This window comes from Pleuronectes platessa, chromosome 19 (assembly GCF_947347685.1).
Source record: "Pleuronectes platessa chromosome 19, fPlePla1.1, whole genome shotgun sequence".
NCBI lineage: Eukaryota > Metazoa > Chordata > Actinopteri > Pleuronectiformes > Pleuronectidae > Pleuronectes > Pleuronectes platessa.
Window position 1 is genome coordinate 945,223 of NC_070644.1, and position 16,373 is coordinate 961,595.

Genomic DNA, 16,373 nt, shown 5'->3' on the forward strand with positions numbered 1-16,373 from the left:
GTTTTTCCTTACTCTTGCTGAGGGTTAAGGACAGAGGATGTCACACCCTGTTAAAGCCCTATGAGACGAATTGTAATTTGTGAATAAGGGCTATACAAATAAAATTTGATTGATTGATGGATTGATAGAAGTAGAACGCACCGGAGCTCAGTTGCAAGTGCAGTAAGAAAGGGTCTGAATACTTATGTAAATAGAATAGTTCACTCTTTTATTTTTAATAAATTTACAAACACTCCAAAAAACAGTTTTTGCTTTGTCATTGTGTAATCACAGTTGAAGATTCATGATAAAAAAAAATTAAGTGAATCCATTTGAAGATGAGTCTTAACAACAAAATGTGGAAAATTTGGAAAAGGTTTGAACATTTTCCAGATGCACTTCCATCTCTGGACTTAAACTTATGGACATTGTCCTCACAAGAATTAAGTATAGCAGGGAAATGATATGCGTTGTGTCGAGTCAGTTGTAACATTTAAGTTGATATATTATGATAAAGATTTCTATTTTAAGCAACTTAGGTCTTATAGGATATTAGTCACCACTCTTTAATCAGTCTTAGAATAGATGTCATCTCTATACTGATACAACAGCAAGTATACCTGTTCAGAACATTAGAAGTGATTAAGACTTTTTGGCATTCATCACACATAGATGTCCCAGGATCACCTGGAAACCAGTAAAGGTTGACAAGGTGTGACAGCTACATGATTTCTCTTGTTAAAGTCAAAATGAGCTGAACTAGAAACTGGTGGCAAAATTGTGAGAACCGCTATTTCTACTCTATCTACAATGGACATCACAATGTGTAAGGAGTCTGTAACTCATTAAACATCATTATCATCAAACAGAGTAAGAATTGACTAAGGCAGATATGTGCATATATTATCAGCAACATAGATGAAAGCATCCCTAAAGATTTTAATAATTTGGCGGACATTACAGTCAATTGTAGGTTTGAAGACTTAAAATGTTTCTTTGTAAAAATGTAAGGAGGCCAAAAAACAACAGAACTGTGCATAAATTTCCCAAAACATCAAAAGGTGATTAGATGCAGAAGATGAGATGTACCACATTGTGACCCGGTATCCTAATAACATTACGAAGTAAAATGACTACAGCAGATTACTAAGACATGGCAATTGTACAACATCACTAAGAAAAATGTTGTTGTGAGTGTATCTCAGTAGGTAATGTGTGCTATTTTGAATCAGAAATCTATACTGATACTATATTAAGCACTAAGCGAAAGTGGTTGCATTAAAGACAAAAGACATGGGAGGGTGCTGTGCAATGAATTGTGTTGGCATCTGAACATCTTAAAGCATGGTTATCTTTGTGTGCAAAAGGTTGCCTGGAAAGTGAAACTACACAAAATATCAAAATCAGCAGTGTTCAGCAGACACACATTTCTTTTTTCTGTTGATCTTAGTGGAGTGGAAAGCTGTGTGTATATTTGTGTGTGTTGTGTTTTATCACAACAGTTCCTCCCAACGTAACGAAAGGCCTTCTGTTGCAGTTAATGATTCATCAACTCTGATTTTAATGCACATTTTTACACTTTAGTCACTCCACACAAGAAAAGACGAAAATCATGAAATCACAGTCTGCAGCAAAAGTCACGAATCACTGTTAAACTGACAGTAACTGTTTTCATTATAAATGTCTGTACCAATTAGCAAAATTGTAATACATTCTATTCTAAGATTTTATCTATTTTAAGATTTTGGTAGAATTTGTCAAGAATCTGATTGTGAATTTTCTAGATGTAAAGATTGATTTAATGGCATGATGTTTTAATAGTGGAGCGTATTAATCAGAGGGAAGCTGGGGCTCAGGTTATCCACTAACAGCAGTTTGATCCCTGTCTCCCCCATTCCGAATGTCCCTGGGTAAAATATTCTACCCCAAAATGCCACTGACAGCTGTGCCAGCAGTGTACCAGTGATGCGTGGTAAAGAGAGCTTCACATAGATGCATTGTGTAAATTTGTGTGTGAAAAGGTGGGAAACATGGACTGTAAATTGCTTTGAGTTCATCAAACTAGAAAATAACTAAATAAATACAGACCACTTACCATTATATAGGACAAAGAGGTCTGTATAAGATTGTCTTTATTATTCATTGGGGGCAAATTAATGTACATTATGCAACGAAGGTGCTGAGATATTTCATTTTGGTATGCTATATTTAGTCATTTAACAAAATCATTTCACATGGTAAAACTGCACTAATGAGCAACTTTTGTCCTTTACATCATGTCCAGTGGATCTGTAGTTTCCCGTGAATCCCTTTTTTGTTTGTACAATATTAATTTCACATAAGTAAAGGCAGATTCCGAATAATAAGTAAAACTTCTACATTAAGAGATAATTAAAGAATCCAAATTGAAAGGCGGTTTCTCAAATATTGCTGATATACTTCAGATGGATTGCACCAAGGTGTTGCTCTGACATAGCAACTACTGACTGGCTGCAAACAGAGATCGCATTAAGACCTGGAATTAACATCTATCCTGAGTGATCTGATCACAATGGAGAGCTCTAAGTACAGGCAAACATACCCAAGATGCACTGAGGACAAGTATATGCTCACATTCACAAGGGAAACAATATCCTATAATTCAGACCATTTTAAGGTGGACTGGGACTTTTGTGTCCTCATTTCTTTAGCAGTGTCAACGTGAACGTGTCTTGGACGACAATGAACGACCATGTATTGACTGTGTTTGACCCGCTACAGTTTCATAATGAACCCTGAGAATGTTTACACTTCTTCAGTAACTTAGATATTAAAATTAACATAGTTTTCCTCTGTGTTGCTTCTCTGGTTGCCATGGCCAAATGGACAGCATCAGAAGAAAGATGTTCAGGCACCATCAACTCAGATTGCACTGGAAAAAAAACATACATGTTCATAAGAGCCATATACACCCTGTCTCCCTTTGCCAAATCAGTATAATACAGTTGGCAACAGCAACTTACTACCTGAATTTCCCTTCAATGTTACAGTTAGCTTTATTAATCCTGACAAGTTTCATCTAGCTTTTGATTCCTATAAGTATTGTATTTACCATTTCTGGTAGACATTACTTTACAATTCATAAACAATGTTTTCTGACTTGCTGAATACTGATATTGTGAATAAACCTGAAGTTAAACTGGCATAACGCACATATGATGTCATCTACTCTTTTTTTCTTTACCCAGCAAGTGTTACATGCCAGGTAAAGCTATAATCCTTCTATGATAGTGAGTTGCGTAAGCAGAACAGAGTGTATTATGGCTAATGTGTCAGTAAATGCAATAGGTTTGGATCCAATAGTGAGGGAAGTTTGTGTAGTTACAGAGAGGGCACCTTAACAGACTTTAGTCAAACGTTTCCCACCTCCTCCGAAGGTCCTCCACCTTCTTTTTTGGGGGTGTAGCTGGCTTGACCATAGTCATCAGGTCCCCAAAAGGATCCCGACTCCTCTGGCTGTCTGCCTCTGAAGAAAGAGGCTTTACCACCAAGTTCATAGCTGTACTGGGGACAGACATTGAGTCTGCCAGGTTGGAAAGGGCATGATTGCTGGCAGAGGAGTGAAGCAGTGAGGTTTCTGAGGAGGAGAAGGTTGACTGGAGCGGTCCATAGCTGTGTGGCAGAGTTGAACTGCCTGGTGAATGATGTCTGTAAAGTCCTGATAGTGTAGAAATGGACTGTGGCTGGGTTGGAGAGTGTAAGTAAGAGCCTACTGGAGGCCCACACACTGTACTGAAGGGATTCCTTCTTGCAGTCAGTGAATAATGCATTTGAGGGGAGGTTGGTTGCAGAGACTGGACAAAAGGGTTAAGTGACATGTGAGGATGCATTGGAAAAATAGGTAAGCCCTGTGGGTAAGACCTTGGTGGAAGTGTTGGTTTGCAGGAAGATGGCGAAATGCCAATGCATTCCCCATATTTAAGTGAAGTGGAGTCACTATTTGCTGCGCTATTAAGGGGGTCAAGCAGGCTTATCAGATCTATACTGCCCTCAGCTATGTTGGTGGACTCGAGCAGTTCTCCATCTGTGGTCATGCTCAGAGCTTGCCTAAACTCTTTCCCCCCAAATGCAGTCCTTGCTTCACCAGTTTCTGCTGCTTTAGAGCGTGACTGGGCCATGGGGGGTGCAAGGACAGAACCAAGCTCCGGTGTCTTTCTTCCATGGGGACGTGGGATGGTAATGTTGCCAAGGGTAGAAGGCGTGAAAGGGTCAGAACCCAGTTCAGAGCTTTCATGGCTTGGGGAGTGGGCTTCTGTCTGCACAGGAAGTTGTATAAATGCACCTGCATCACAGGCAGGAGGTGCACAAATGGGCAAGGTCGGTTCATACGGCCCTATACTCCATAGCTTATTATAATGCTTAGAGAGCTTGAGGCCTGGAAATGTTTGAGAGTTTTCATCGACACACAGGTCCATCCGCTGCAAACAGAAAACGTAATTCAGACAATAATTGCTAATGAAGGAAAAGTAAAACTTTCAGAAATAAAGTGGCAAAGCGCTCTACTAATGCTGATTGATGAAAACTTTCAGAATTCACTGAGATTTCAAGATCATACTTTGTTATAAATTTTATGTCGGATGAATGCTTTTTGGTCAACAACAACCATAAGAAATCATCTTCTCAGGACCATGAAACATCCCCAAAAAATGTGATAGACATCTAGGAGGTGGGTTAGATGATAAGGTTCATGGTTTGATTCTAGACATGGACCTTTGTTGTCATACCCCTTCTCTATACTCCTATCTCTCCCCGTTTCCTGTCTGCCTTATCACTGTTGAGAAAAATGCCCCAAGAATTGACACGTGGACATTAGTTGGTATTTTGTTCTTGGTAATAAGAAAGATGTTTTATCCGAAAGTTCTTGTTATTCTTTCAGGAAATAACATAATAAAATGATGTTAAGCCATTCTTGGCTGCAGAACAAACTGGCCACTGACCTGGTAAGTAAATGTAGCTTGTAGCTCCCCAGGGTCTTTGGGAATCCTCAGGTCCTCAAGACTTTTAGCCAAGGTAATTGGTTGGATGTCAGGCTCATCTTGGCAGCTGAATATATCACCAAGCAAGTTGACATTGGAGAACTTCTCCTTGACTGGGCTGGGAGGAGCAGTGTGACTCTCAGCCCCAATACTAGGATCATCAGCTTCTCTCAACTCTCCTTCCTTCAGGGAGTGGTATGGCTGTGGCCTGCAAGGACAGTGTTTGAATTATGGTTACACACACTAGAGGCTCCATGGGTCAAAAACTCAACCCAAAAAAGTTCCAGGAACCATTAATCGTTTTCTTGGAATAACCAGGCCCTAATTTTGGCGAAATATGATATCCTCCGCACACACTACACATACTGCACAAAAACTCTTGCCCAAGAGTATGTGCATGGTGCGAGGTAGCATCGTTAATTTAGTTAATATTGCTACCTCGGGTAGCAGCAGGATGTTGCTTTTAGTCAAATTTGAATGTAGGGGCTTACGGACACTTGGATGATACCACAGGAGCAGTATGAAGGCATTTAATATATTTGTTTTTTCTATCTATATACCTTTAAAGGCATAGCTAGAACTAACTAAACTAAATTTATATATTTATCATCTCTAGTGGTATATGTGTTTCCTCATTCACACAACTCTACTGTCAGTTCCGTACAAAAGACAGTGGCTTTCATGCAAAATTGAGAGATCGACTGTCAGGTTGAGATATCAACTGCACAAGGTGACAAATGTGTTTGGTGAGGTCACCTTGACCTTGACATTTGACCACCACAATTTGAATCAGTTCATCCTAGAGTACAAGTGAATATTTGTGTGAAACCCTAAGCGTCCGCAAGGACATTCCCCATACATTTATCAAAAAATGATCCAGGTGCTCATGCAGGACCTCGGTACAGTTCCGCCTTTATTATTCTGTCTGAAATTTGACTTGCAGCAAAACTAGACTTTTTCTCTGTACCAGCACTGAGCAAGGTGTTAAAGAATGTTTGTTTTGTCGAGTTATATAATGAGGCATTGTGTATCATTGAAGTTGAAAATAATTGTTTACTTTTGTACTATATTTCAGAGCCTGTACTTTATTACTTTTACTTGAGTAAAGGAGTTGAATCAGTACTTCTACTTTTACCAGTCTTTTTTTTACACAAGGATCTGTGCTTCTACTTAAGTAAATAATGTGACTACTTGTGCCACCTCCGGCCTTCATACACAATTGCGAGATTGACTTTCAGGTAGGGTTTTTGACCTTATTAAGACCTTTATCACAAGCACACTAAGAGAAATTAACAAAAAATAACAGATATGAATGAATTCTACTCTTAATCCTATAATCAAAACCTGATGCAACGTATCCCTATACCATGGCCATAATAGCTCCTTGTGAAGCTTTGAAACATATGTACATCAATAGAAAAGAGAGATTATTTGAGAAAAGCTTATTCATCAGATAACAGTGCAAAGCCAAACAGAAAGATGCATACAGAGGTGACCACTCAAAAGGAACAGAGAAGAGAAAGCTGTCAGGAAACCCAGAGATGGAGTCATTGTCGAACTGGAGCTCATCTCCAGATGAATCTTCAGAGAGAAACACTGTGTAGTGACGAGTAGGACGGATAGAGCTATAGTGAGAAGAGGAAAGAAAACAGGAAAGTCATATTTCATCAAATGTATATTAATTATATACATAAAAAAATAACAGTTAAGAAGAGGAAAATAGGGACTAGAAATACCATACTGTGGTAGGATGCCTTCACAAACCAGTTTAGTTTTTTAAAATTTTTTAAAAAATTTTAACAGGAAGGACCTGTGGAAAATGGATGCAGAATTAGCTACCTGATTAGAGCAACCTCCTTCCTTCACTCAAAACCTCCAGCTGTGGCTTAATGACGATCCATACTGTCCACTATGCTCAACTCCAGCTACCCTCAGACACATCCTTACCGCTTGGTACAAACCCAAGACTTTGAAATGATGCCAGGGGCTTTTAGTCCTAGCACACATTGTCACCACCACCTTAAGACCAGACCTGGTACTCTGTTTCAACACCCTGCGCAAGTTTACAGCATAGAATCAACAGTGCACTAGGAGGATGCTGTTTATGAAGAAAATGAGAGGAAGAGGAGAGTATGCAGAGATGGAAACGGAAGCAGAACAATGTTACTGGAAAATAATAGTTTGCCCTGCGGAAGTTGGCTGCAAGGGTTTGATTGCAAGTTCCACCATCAGGTTGCTCAGAGTTCTAGGAATCTACGGGCAAGCACTGCACCAGACCATAACATAAATTCATGGACTGCAGAATGGAGGAGATCCCAAGATCCCAACTGGGTCCCAAGATTTTAGGGACATACACCTAATCTAAACAGCCTCTGCTGGGCCTCCCTTAGAGGAGAGTGTCCAGTAAACGCAAAGGTACACAACTGAAGACAGATTGCTAACATCTGCTGGTGGTCGCTTACATCTGCTGGTGGTCGCTTACATCTGCTAACATCTACTGGCAGTTGGGAACTTAAATAGTGTGGAAGACCTTCAACATACAAGGGATATCCATCATCTTGTCCTATGTACAAAAGATCTTATAAGGTAAAGTATCAAAAAACTTAAATTGAAAATAAAAATACCTAAAAAGTGTGAATATTTAATCAGCATTAAAAAAGGTTATTGATCCTCAGCAAACCAAGTTTAAATTAAGCAACTACGGATATTCTATAAAAATATGAAATCCGTTGTGAATTTTCAAGTATGTGTAGTTCCCCAAAAAAGCAGATACATTTTTAAGAATATGAACTGGGGCTACAAGCAGAACTTATGAGCCCTTGTACTGGTTGTAGCCCTGTGGACATGGCTAGCCCTGACACAAACGGGGCAACCACCGGACACTGACCGAGAGAAACAGTCCATTTTGCGTTTGTTTTAGGCACCACAGGAATGATACATGTATCACTTTCTGTGTCTGTCATGCAGCGTTAGATCACTAATCATACATTAGTGGTCTAACAGCATCCAGTGTAGACCCCACTGTGACAATTTAATGTCAATCAAATAAAAGTTGTCATATGAGGCTTACTTACCTCTGGTTACCAGTAGCAAATTCATTTGTTCAGGAATTGGTTCTGATCAAGCTTGAGAAATTTGTGTCTGATATGCCACACTGACGTTCAACAAAAACTCAGTTTTCACAAGACTTCATCATCAATGTCTTGAGGCCCTTCTCACAAAATCTGACTTGGTATGGTCAACCAAATAGGAGGACTAAATCGAAGTGTAAGACATGTAAAAAACAAGACTTTTTTCTATTTTGGAGTAGATTGGACCTTGTATGTATGAGATACAACAACTTTCTGTTTTCATGGAAAGTCATTCAACTTTGATGCTTACAGGTTTTTAAAGTTCAAGAGCTAGCGAAACCCCAAAATGTTCCAGGTTGCGAAATTAACAACGTAAACCAAACACTGAATAAAGATAATTTTCATAAAATCTAAGAATCTTAAAAACAACCTCTAGGTGCAATGAAGTTGTTCTGGTTGAACGGTCTTTGGGACTGTAGATTTACTGGCATTTAGGTAAACATATTTGCTTGGTAACACATTTCTCTATCATTAAACTGAAGACAACCTTTTAAAAAAACATTATTGGTATGTGTTTGTATAAAAGCTCAACATAATATGGTAAATTGAAAATGGTTTTGTATTTATATAGCGCTTCTCTAGTCTTGATGACCACTCAAAGCGCTTTACAGTACAGTTTTACATTCACCCATTCATAAAGTGCATCTTTACGCAGCACTTTGTTATTCTATGGGGGGCCATTCGGGGTTCAGCATCTTGCCCAAGGACACTTTGGCATGCAGATGGGTCAGACTGGGGATCGAACTGCCGACCTTCAGGTTGGAGGACGACCACTCTACCCCTCAGCCACAGCCACAACACACTCAGCCACAGCCGCCCCAGCTGTATGGCTATATATACTTATATTTAGCTTTTTTTTTTTTTTTTTTCAAAATCTATGCACTGGCTTTCCAAATATTTAAATGGTATTTCTTCAAGCTTGATCTTAGCTACGTCATGATCAGGGGGACAAAATGGATGTAGGCTTACTGTTCAAGGCTGGTTTCCAGACTCAGATTGCTTTTTGGTCTTTTCAACAACACAGGTGGCTGAGCCTGTGGAAGCAAATAAATTATGTAAAAAACTTAGGGGGCAAAGAACAGTACACATACTAACTCATCAGAGAGACCTATTGTTATATTAATACTGTAATAATGTGAAAGTGTTAATGCATTATTTCAACATCTGACAAATCAGGAAAGATCCTCATTTATACAAAAAACTATTTTAAATACTGCCAAAGAGATTCTGCTTAGTGAATTCAGTCTGAGGGACTGTTTGAGGGTTAAGAATTGGTTCTAGGGTTAAAATGAAGTTTAGAGTAAGGCTTAGACACTTAGTTGTGATGGTTAAGGTTATGGTAAGAGGCTAGGGAATGTATTATGTCACTAAGTGTCCTCAAAACTAGAGAAACGTGTGTGTGTGTGTGTGTGTGTGTGTGTGTGTGGCAGAGCAAAAGCGAGTGATTTGTATTAAAAATGCAGCTTAACAAAGCCTTACACAGCTTCACCTTAACCCTTACCCTTCCCCTTCACAACACTTGTCTCTAAGTCTGAAAAAAGTCAACACAGTGCATAGCAGCCTAAAATGCATATTATTGCTAACTGAATAGCTTTGTTGTTTGAGACAGACTTTCATTGCAGGTATAGTGTCTTCGAGGGAACATTACTGAAAACTACAGCAAATGCATTGACAATTATCCTACGGTTTTTGAAACATAAAAAGAAAGAAGAATATAAGAACTATCTTTATCTTTATTTATTGTTATGTAAGCACAAACTGAATACTTTATTATTTTAAAACAAACCAATGTTACACAAACATTAGTTGTTTTTTGAACTGATTGTGTATGGGACTTTAAAAGAATGATTAGCAGTTCAGACTGTGCTATCTTTTATTATGGAATAATGCCTTGCAGTGCTTTTTTGGTCAGATTTGCTTGTATTTAAGAGAAAATGATAAAATAAATATAAATGTTTTTAAATTTGTATTTTCAATAAATTCATAAGAAATAATCGAGTAGTAAAAATAATCGTTACATTAAACAGTACAAAATAAATAAATAAATGCAGCCCTATTGCCCCGTCAATCCCTGTCAGATTTTGAATACTCCTGGTCTATAATACCACTATAGTTGTTCAAGGGTGTTTTAATTGTACAAATAAACTGGAGAAAACTTGGTATTAGGTATTATAGATATCATGGTATTATACTGATTATATTGCCCAAACTTTGTTCAAACACCTGATTCATATATTGCAGCTCTTTAAAATTCTTTCTCTCCAGATTTTCACTTTACCACATTCCTCCTAAATTCTGCCAACCTGTCCAAAGTGCACAGTGATTGCCCTGTGGTCATCATCCCAGGTTTGCTGTGCACCCTCCGTCCTGAATCCACTGGGGGGGGAGACAATGCTTGTTGAGCTTTCATCATTGATGACAGATGACACTCCTGTAGAGAAGCCATTTTCTGCTTGCTCCTAAAGAGGGGGGACACAGGAAGGTGGAAGTTGACATGGGTGAAAGAAGTGATGGCAATGCAAGAGAAGGAGGAGGGAGGCGGCACGCTGTGGCTGTGGTGATGAGATTCAGTTAACGTAGTTAAGGTGAGTTAGGGTGGTGATAAAATATTTTTTTTGTCAGGCAAAGATCAAGCACTGTCACCTTTGCTGCTGTCAAACCAATTTTACAGTGTAAACAAAAACAAAACATGATCTAGATTAGTGCATCTAGGTGGTGATAAAGCTACTTACCTTCTGCTTTAGCCGGCTCTTGACTTCTTTAATACGCATTTTTGCATGGTCTTTGGCCTGTCAAACAAACATAAACAAAGCCAGATCACTGCCATTTGTATTTCTACCAAACAACACATTTTTAGGCTTTAAACAGAATCCAGGGATATGCTTACAAACTTGTAAACAGTCCTCATGGCTGGGTTTGCCTTTGTCTTCACTGTATTGAAGATAGCCCCACCCCCTCTCTGGAAGAAAAACATTCAACAAAAATGTAATGACTAGGCCATAATAAATGATATGCATGATATGTATTACATTGTGATTGAGTATGATGAAAAGTCTGTTTTCCTTATAGACAAAACAACTTTTGAATAGAATGAACTACATCTACAATAGGATGCCAGAGTATTTAGGTACATCTAGCTAATACAACAGTTATCTGAACTTCGTGAGGTTTTAATGTTACATTTGATGTTAACTGTTGTTGAAGAGAAGTTTAAAATGTATAATCATTCTGAACGATGTACTTTGTTTTGCTGTTGAATTATATTCCATTTGACAGTTTTTTCTATTATTTGCACTACGTTCATTGAGATCTGGTGGACAAAATAATGTAAACATCTGCCTGTATACATTCAATTAAATTATTTGTTTAAAGACTGGAGTGCTGCTCAGCAGATGTACACTATTAAAAAATGAGAATATTACATTTATTAGTAGTATTTCCATTAAGAATACTCAGTGACCTATTTCATAGGTAAATCTGTAAAATGTGATTGACAATCCATGAGAGGTATTCATTTATTATTATGGTTCATAATGGCGGATCCTGTATCGTGCTGGCATCTGATAGTGGTGGTGGACCATGATCGAGGTGGCAGCTGATGGTGGATCCTGATGTCGGCAGTGGATCATGACTGTGGACTATGGTGGATCCGATCATGATGATGGATCCTGATCGTGGTGACCGCTGACCATGAACTATGATTACAACAAGACTGCTTGATATACGATATTTCTACTCAGATACCCGACCATTACTGACAATAATCAATCAATTATTTTACCTTCCAGTATGCTACAAAGTGTTATTCTAATCGATGCTGCAAGAACCATTATCTTTCTGATGTTCTCCATTACACGTGGCATCTATTGAACTTCTGTCCGTCCTGAGAGAGGGATTCCCTCACATTACATGTGGCTCTCTCTGAGGTTTCTACGTTCTTATTACCCTGTAACATTTTTGTTGTTGTTGTGGTTTTCCTTACTCTTGAGGGCAGAGGATGTCATACCTTGTTAAAGCCCTATGAGACAAATTGTGATTTGTGAATACTCGCTATACATATACAATTTGATTGATTGATTGAATCCAGGCCTAAAGGGCCACAACCCTATTGTTTTTACTCCGTTTTTCTCCCCTATTACTAGGTGTTAAGGCCTGAAGGTCCAGAACCCTATTGTTTTGAATCCAGTTTGATATAAGGATTTGAGGCCTGAAGGGCCAGAATCAATTGTTTTTACTCGGGTTTGTTATTATTAGAGTTTGAGGCCTGAAGGGCCAGAACCCTATTGTTTTTTTAATTTGGTGTCTGTCGCCTCGACTCAAATTCAAGTGAGATGGAAGGAGCTAGAAACACAGAACTTCACAATAAATGGAATTGATGTGCATCGACTTTCTGGAGGCCATGGAAAAGAGACTCCCATTTCGCTTGTGATACGGAAGCGCATTCTCAGTCACTCAAGCATGACGTTTCTGACTCAGAGGAACCATAACAAATTGCGGGACCTCTGGGCAAATCACATCTGCTTCTTAACCTGTTGCGTAAAAAGAACGTAGAAACCTCAGAAAGAGACACATGTGAGGGATCCCTTTCCCAGGACGGACAGAAGTGCAAAAGATCAGAAAGATAAGGGTATTTACAGCATTGATTAGAACAGGGGTGTCCAAACTACGGCCCGCGGGCCATCTGCGGCCCGCCATCCATTTTAAATTGGCCCGCCTAAAAAAAAAAAAAAAAAGTGAAATTTTTTTTTAAACTTTTTTTTTTTTTTAAAAACTTTTATTTTATTTTTTATACCAGCAATTTAGTATCACTTAGATGGCACTTACTTATAGCACTTTGTAGTTTTGCTCTATTTTTGGAGAAATGTACTTTCTTGATTTTTGTTTTTCGGGGTTTGTACCCTCGGGTACCCTTGAATGCATTGATTGTAAATTGCTTTGGATTAAAGCGTCAGCTAATTGAATTGTAATGTAATGGACTATGGCCCACCGTATTGTACTTCTCAGTTTAGATACTAGGTGGCGCCCATCTCACCCCTGACCTGCCAGCTGTCCCTCAGAATGTCGCCACGCCCCACGCCCTGAGCGACGCAATTGAGGCGCACTGTTAACGGTCCGCTCCATGGCAGGGGGGCGTGGCGGCGTGAGTGGCCCAGACCTTCGAATTTTTTTCTGTATGTGGACCTCGGGATAAAAAGTTTGGACACCCCTGGGTTAGAATAAACACTTTGTAGCATACTGGAAGGTCAATTAATTGATGGATTACTGTCGGTAATGCTCGAGTATCTGAAGAGAAATATTGTAATGCAGTCTCCAACAAACCATATTTGAATTAACATTTCTCACAAAATGTTAACAAAAACGGGAAATTACAAGCTTTGCCAAAGTAGACTAAGAGGCAGAGTTGTTATATTGGAATTCATTAGATTAAATGGGTGTACGCAATTAAGTAAGCAGAGAGTCAAGGTTCTAGGCCACTGTTGTTAATGTATATGATGAATTTTTTTGGGGGATACTTAACACTCCCATGACTTTGTGATTACCTGTAAAGTCACAAAGACCATCTACAATTAGTATTTTGAACATTAAACCTGCAACAAAATTATGACCCGCCAGAGTGAAGGTTGCATCGTAGTTCAGGTTTGACCCAGTAATTATATTAGGTGTGCTTTTCTGAAACCTATGATCCTGATATAATCAATTAAGGTAATCCTTTTCATATTTTGGTTTATAAATGGTAAATAAGATTACAAAATTTAGATTTTTTTTTATTTCAATGACAAATCCTGCAGATTGGGTTGACAGGTATGGAGAATCAGTTTGGTAACAACATTGAGTTATTCTAGGACAGGGAAGTAAGTTTTTCTTTCTTTTTGACTATTTTTGGGTTCAATACATTAAAATTCCACTTAGTTATAGTGGTCAAGGTCAGTAAGTCAACATAATCATTAGGAATAATTTCCTGAGGAAAAAACAAAAATGTCTATTGTGAAATTTGTGGGAATCTGACCAGCAGATGTAGCCATTGTTTTTCTGGAAATAAGTGTTGTGTAGATAGATGTCTGACATACAGTATGCCCTCACATCCTTGTTCTTTGCTTTCATAAAGGGCAAACTAAATGGCATAAATGGGTGTAATGATGTGCTGTCTGTGTGGGTAAAAGCTATCAGACTAGCTCACCTTTACAGTGAACAGCCACTGGTGGTAGGTCTTGTCACTTCCTGTGGGAGAAAGGAGAAACAACATAACATTAACTAGTGAGCATGCTGGGCACAAAATCAATGCTATGAAAAAAACAATGCACATTATTTCAGCATTTTATTATTATCCAAAACACAATCCTAAATCTCAACCACTGTACAGAGTGGCATGATTAAAGTAACTTTTTCAATTGTGCTGGTTAAATGCACAGTGGATGTGTTAACCACACATCTACCAGCAATCCACTCAACAGGCAGAAATGATGTCCTGTAAGCTCCAAACTTCTACTGGCTTTCCATAAAGATATCTGTCCTCCCAAAATACTGGAAATCCCTAATAATTAGAACTTCTTATTAAACTTTCTCAGTATTCCATTAAAACACTAAACAATTTTATCCAAGCGACTTACAATATGTGCATTCAACTATAAGGGTATAAACACAGAACAGCAAAAATCAGGTAAGTACAATAACTTAAAACCAGAAAGAATAAACGGGTCCTCAGTCACATACTCATCCCATATTAAATTTAAATTTAAAAGCTGTTTTAACCGCTGCTTTAAGATGAAAAGGACAGTTGTGAAGCTTTACTCTGAAGAACTTACATCAGTCGTTTGCGTCATCACCTGATGTGCATGTCCAATCAGAGCCTAGTGAATGCAGAGTGCGTCTGCTGCAGACATGAGAGGATCGTGATAAGTGTGTTCCGTACGAGTGACTCTGTTTTCGGGATAAATAACTTGCTGAAGTCGACACGACACTGTTTCCCGAGAAGATGAGTGCTTGGGAAAGCAAAGCCGCGGGCCCGGTTTGGAGGAGTCGAGGCAGAGAAGACAGGCGCACAGTCCCTGAATTAAGGTGAGGCGAAGCTATTGCTAACTGCTAAGCTAACTCTCAGATTTGAAAAACGTGTGAGCAACTGTGGGATTAGCGCGACAGTTGCTAAAAGTAGAATAAAGCATTGAGTGCTTTAGCGGCGTTAGTGCATGTTTAAATAGGTATGAACTAATTAAATCGAACAGTTTGTTCTCGGTAAATTTTTTCATAAACGTGACTTTTGTCGTTTTTTTAAATTTTTGTAGGAAGTTTCCGTCTCTTCACAGCTCTGATGAAATGGCCGGCGGAGTGAGGGTATGATTAAAGAAGAGCTGTGCTGTTTAAAATACATCCTCCAGCTTTACTTTATCTGATCTTTTTCATCGTTGTGTTTTCACAGCCAGATTCCTGCACACAATGACGCAGTCACTGCACATTACACAGAGACTCGCTGATAGTCCGCATTTGCAGTGCGGGAAAACGACGCCATTGTACGTAAGTATCTGTTTAGGATTGTTTTAGGAATTTTGCTGTGGATCTTACAACGGTGATGCAGCGAGGCTATTTCCGTTTATTAATAATAAACTCATGTTACTCATGTTGTTTTCCAGCTGCCTGTACTATGAGCCAGTATGAAGGAACTTCCAGTTCATCCATACGGACCTTGCATCAGCACAGAAGAAAGAGGGTAAGGTTAGATTCATTAAATCATTTTTCAGATGCATGTGTAGGTGTATGTTGTCATTGAACTGTGCTAATTGTACTGATTTGTGTTTACAGCTGATTGAAGCGGGACAGATGACATGGATCCATCCTTCCAAAGCCAGGAGCTCACCGACCTGTGTGCAACACTTCAAATAAGACTAGAAGCTACATTGGAACCCACAGCTACACACCACAGACGTCTACACACTGGGGCAGATTCGGACAGAGTCCCACAAAGAACATATGACCCAGAGGCTGCAAAGAGACATTTCAAGCTTCACCTGATTAGTTTTTCACTGGCTAGGCTAGTTGTATTTGTGCTGTATGTAAATAAAGCTTTGACTCAACATATACCTCGTTCATGTTTTTTCTTCCTTGTACAATATGTTCACATAAAACATCACATGAATGAATGTATAGTCTTAATTAACTGCATTGCTTTTGGTAAAGGCTTACTAATAAATAATGATTTATTGTATATATATTACTAGTAACAACTATATATAAATTTTTATTATTAATATTGTGT

The 16,373-nt window shown here is 38.7% G+C and overlaps 1 protein-coding gene and 1 long non-coding RNA gene across 6 annotated transcripts in view; one reads left to right on the forward strand and one right to left on the reverse strand.

The window, feature by feature from the left end:
• Nucleotides 1–191: 191 nt before the first annotated feature.
• dennd1a (DENN/MADD domain containing 1A) overlaps nucleotides 192–16,373 on the reverse strand; it is a 74,435-nt gene continuing 58,253 nt past the window's right edge. For 2 of the 5 annotated variants that reach the window (XM_053411789.1, XM_053411791.1), the window contains 7 exons: nucleotides 14,304–14,344; nucleotides 11,013–11,084; nucleotides 10,858–10,914; nucleotides 10,429–10,584; nucleotides 9,095–9,159; nucleotides 4,956–5,202; nucleotides 192–4,436 (listed from right to left, as the gene is read on the reverse strand). In XM_053411789.1, coding sequence (XP_053267764.1) covers nucleotides 3,366–4,436; nucleotides 4,956–5,202; nucleotides 9,095–9,159; nucleotides 10,429–10,584; nucleotides 10,858–10,914; nucleotides 11,013–11,084; nucleotides 14,304–14,344 — 1,709 coding nt within the window. In that variant the 3' untranslated portion in view covers nucleotides 192–3,365. Of the gene's footprint in view, nucleotides 4,437–4,955; nucleotides 5,203–6,481; nucleotides 6,620–9,094; nucleotides 9,160–10,428; nucleotides 10,585–10,857; nucleotides 10,915–11,012; nucleotides 11,085–14,303; nucleotides 14,345–16,373 lie in introns of those variants that run through there. The other 3 variants (XM_053411790.1, XM_053411793.1, XM_053411792.1) reach the window with 3 other exon arrangements.
• LOC128425259 (uncharacterized) lies at nucleotides 14,978–16,193 on the forward strand. Its single transcript, XR_008333100.1, has 5 exons — nucleotides 14,978–15,181; nucleotides 15,406–15,454; nucleotides 15,540–15,634; nucleotides 15,751–15,827; nucleotides 15,920–16,193. It is a non-coding gene; the product is annotated as an uncharacterized LOC128425259 (long non-coding RNA).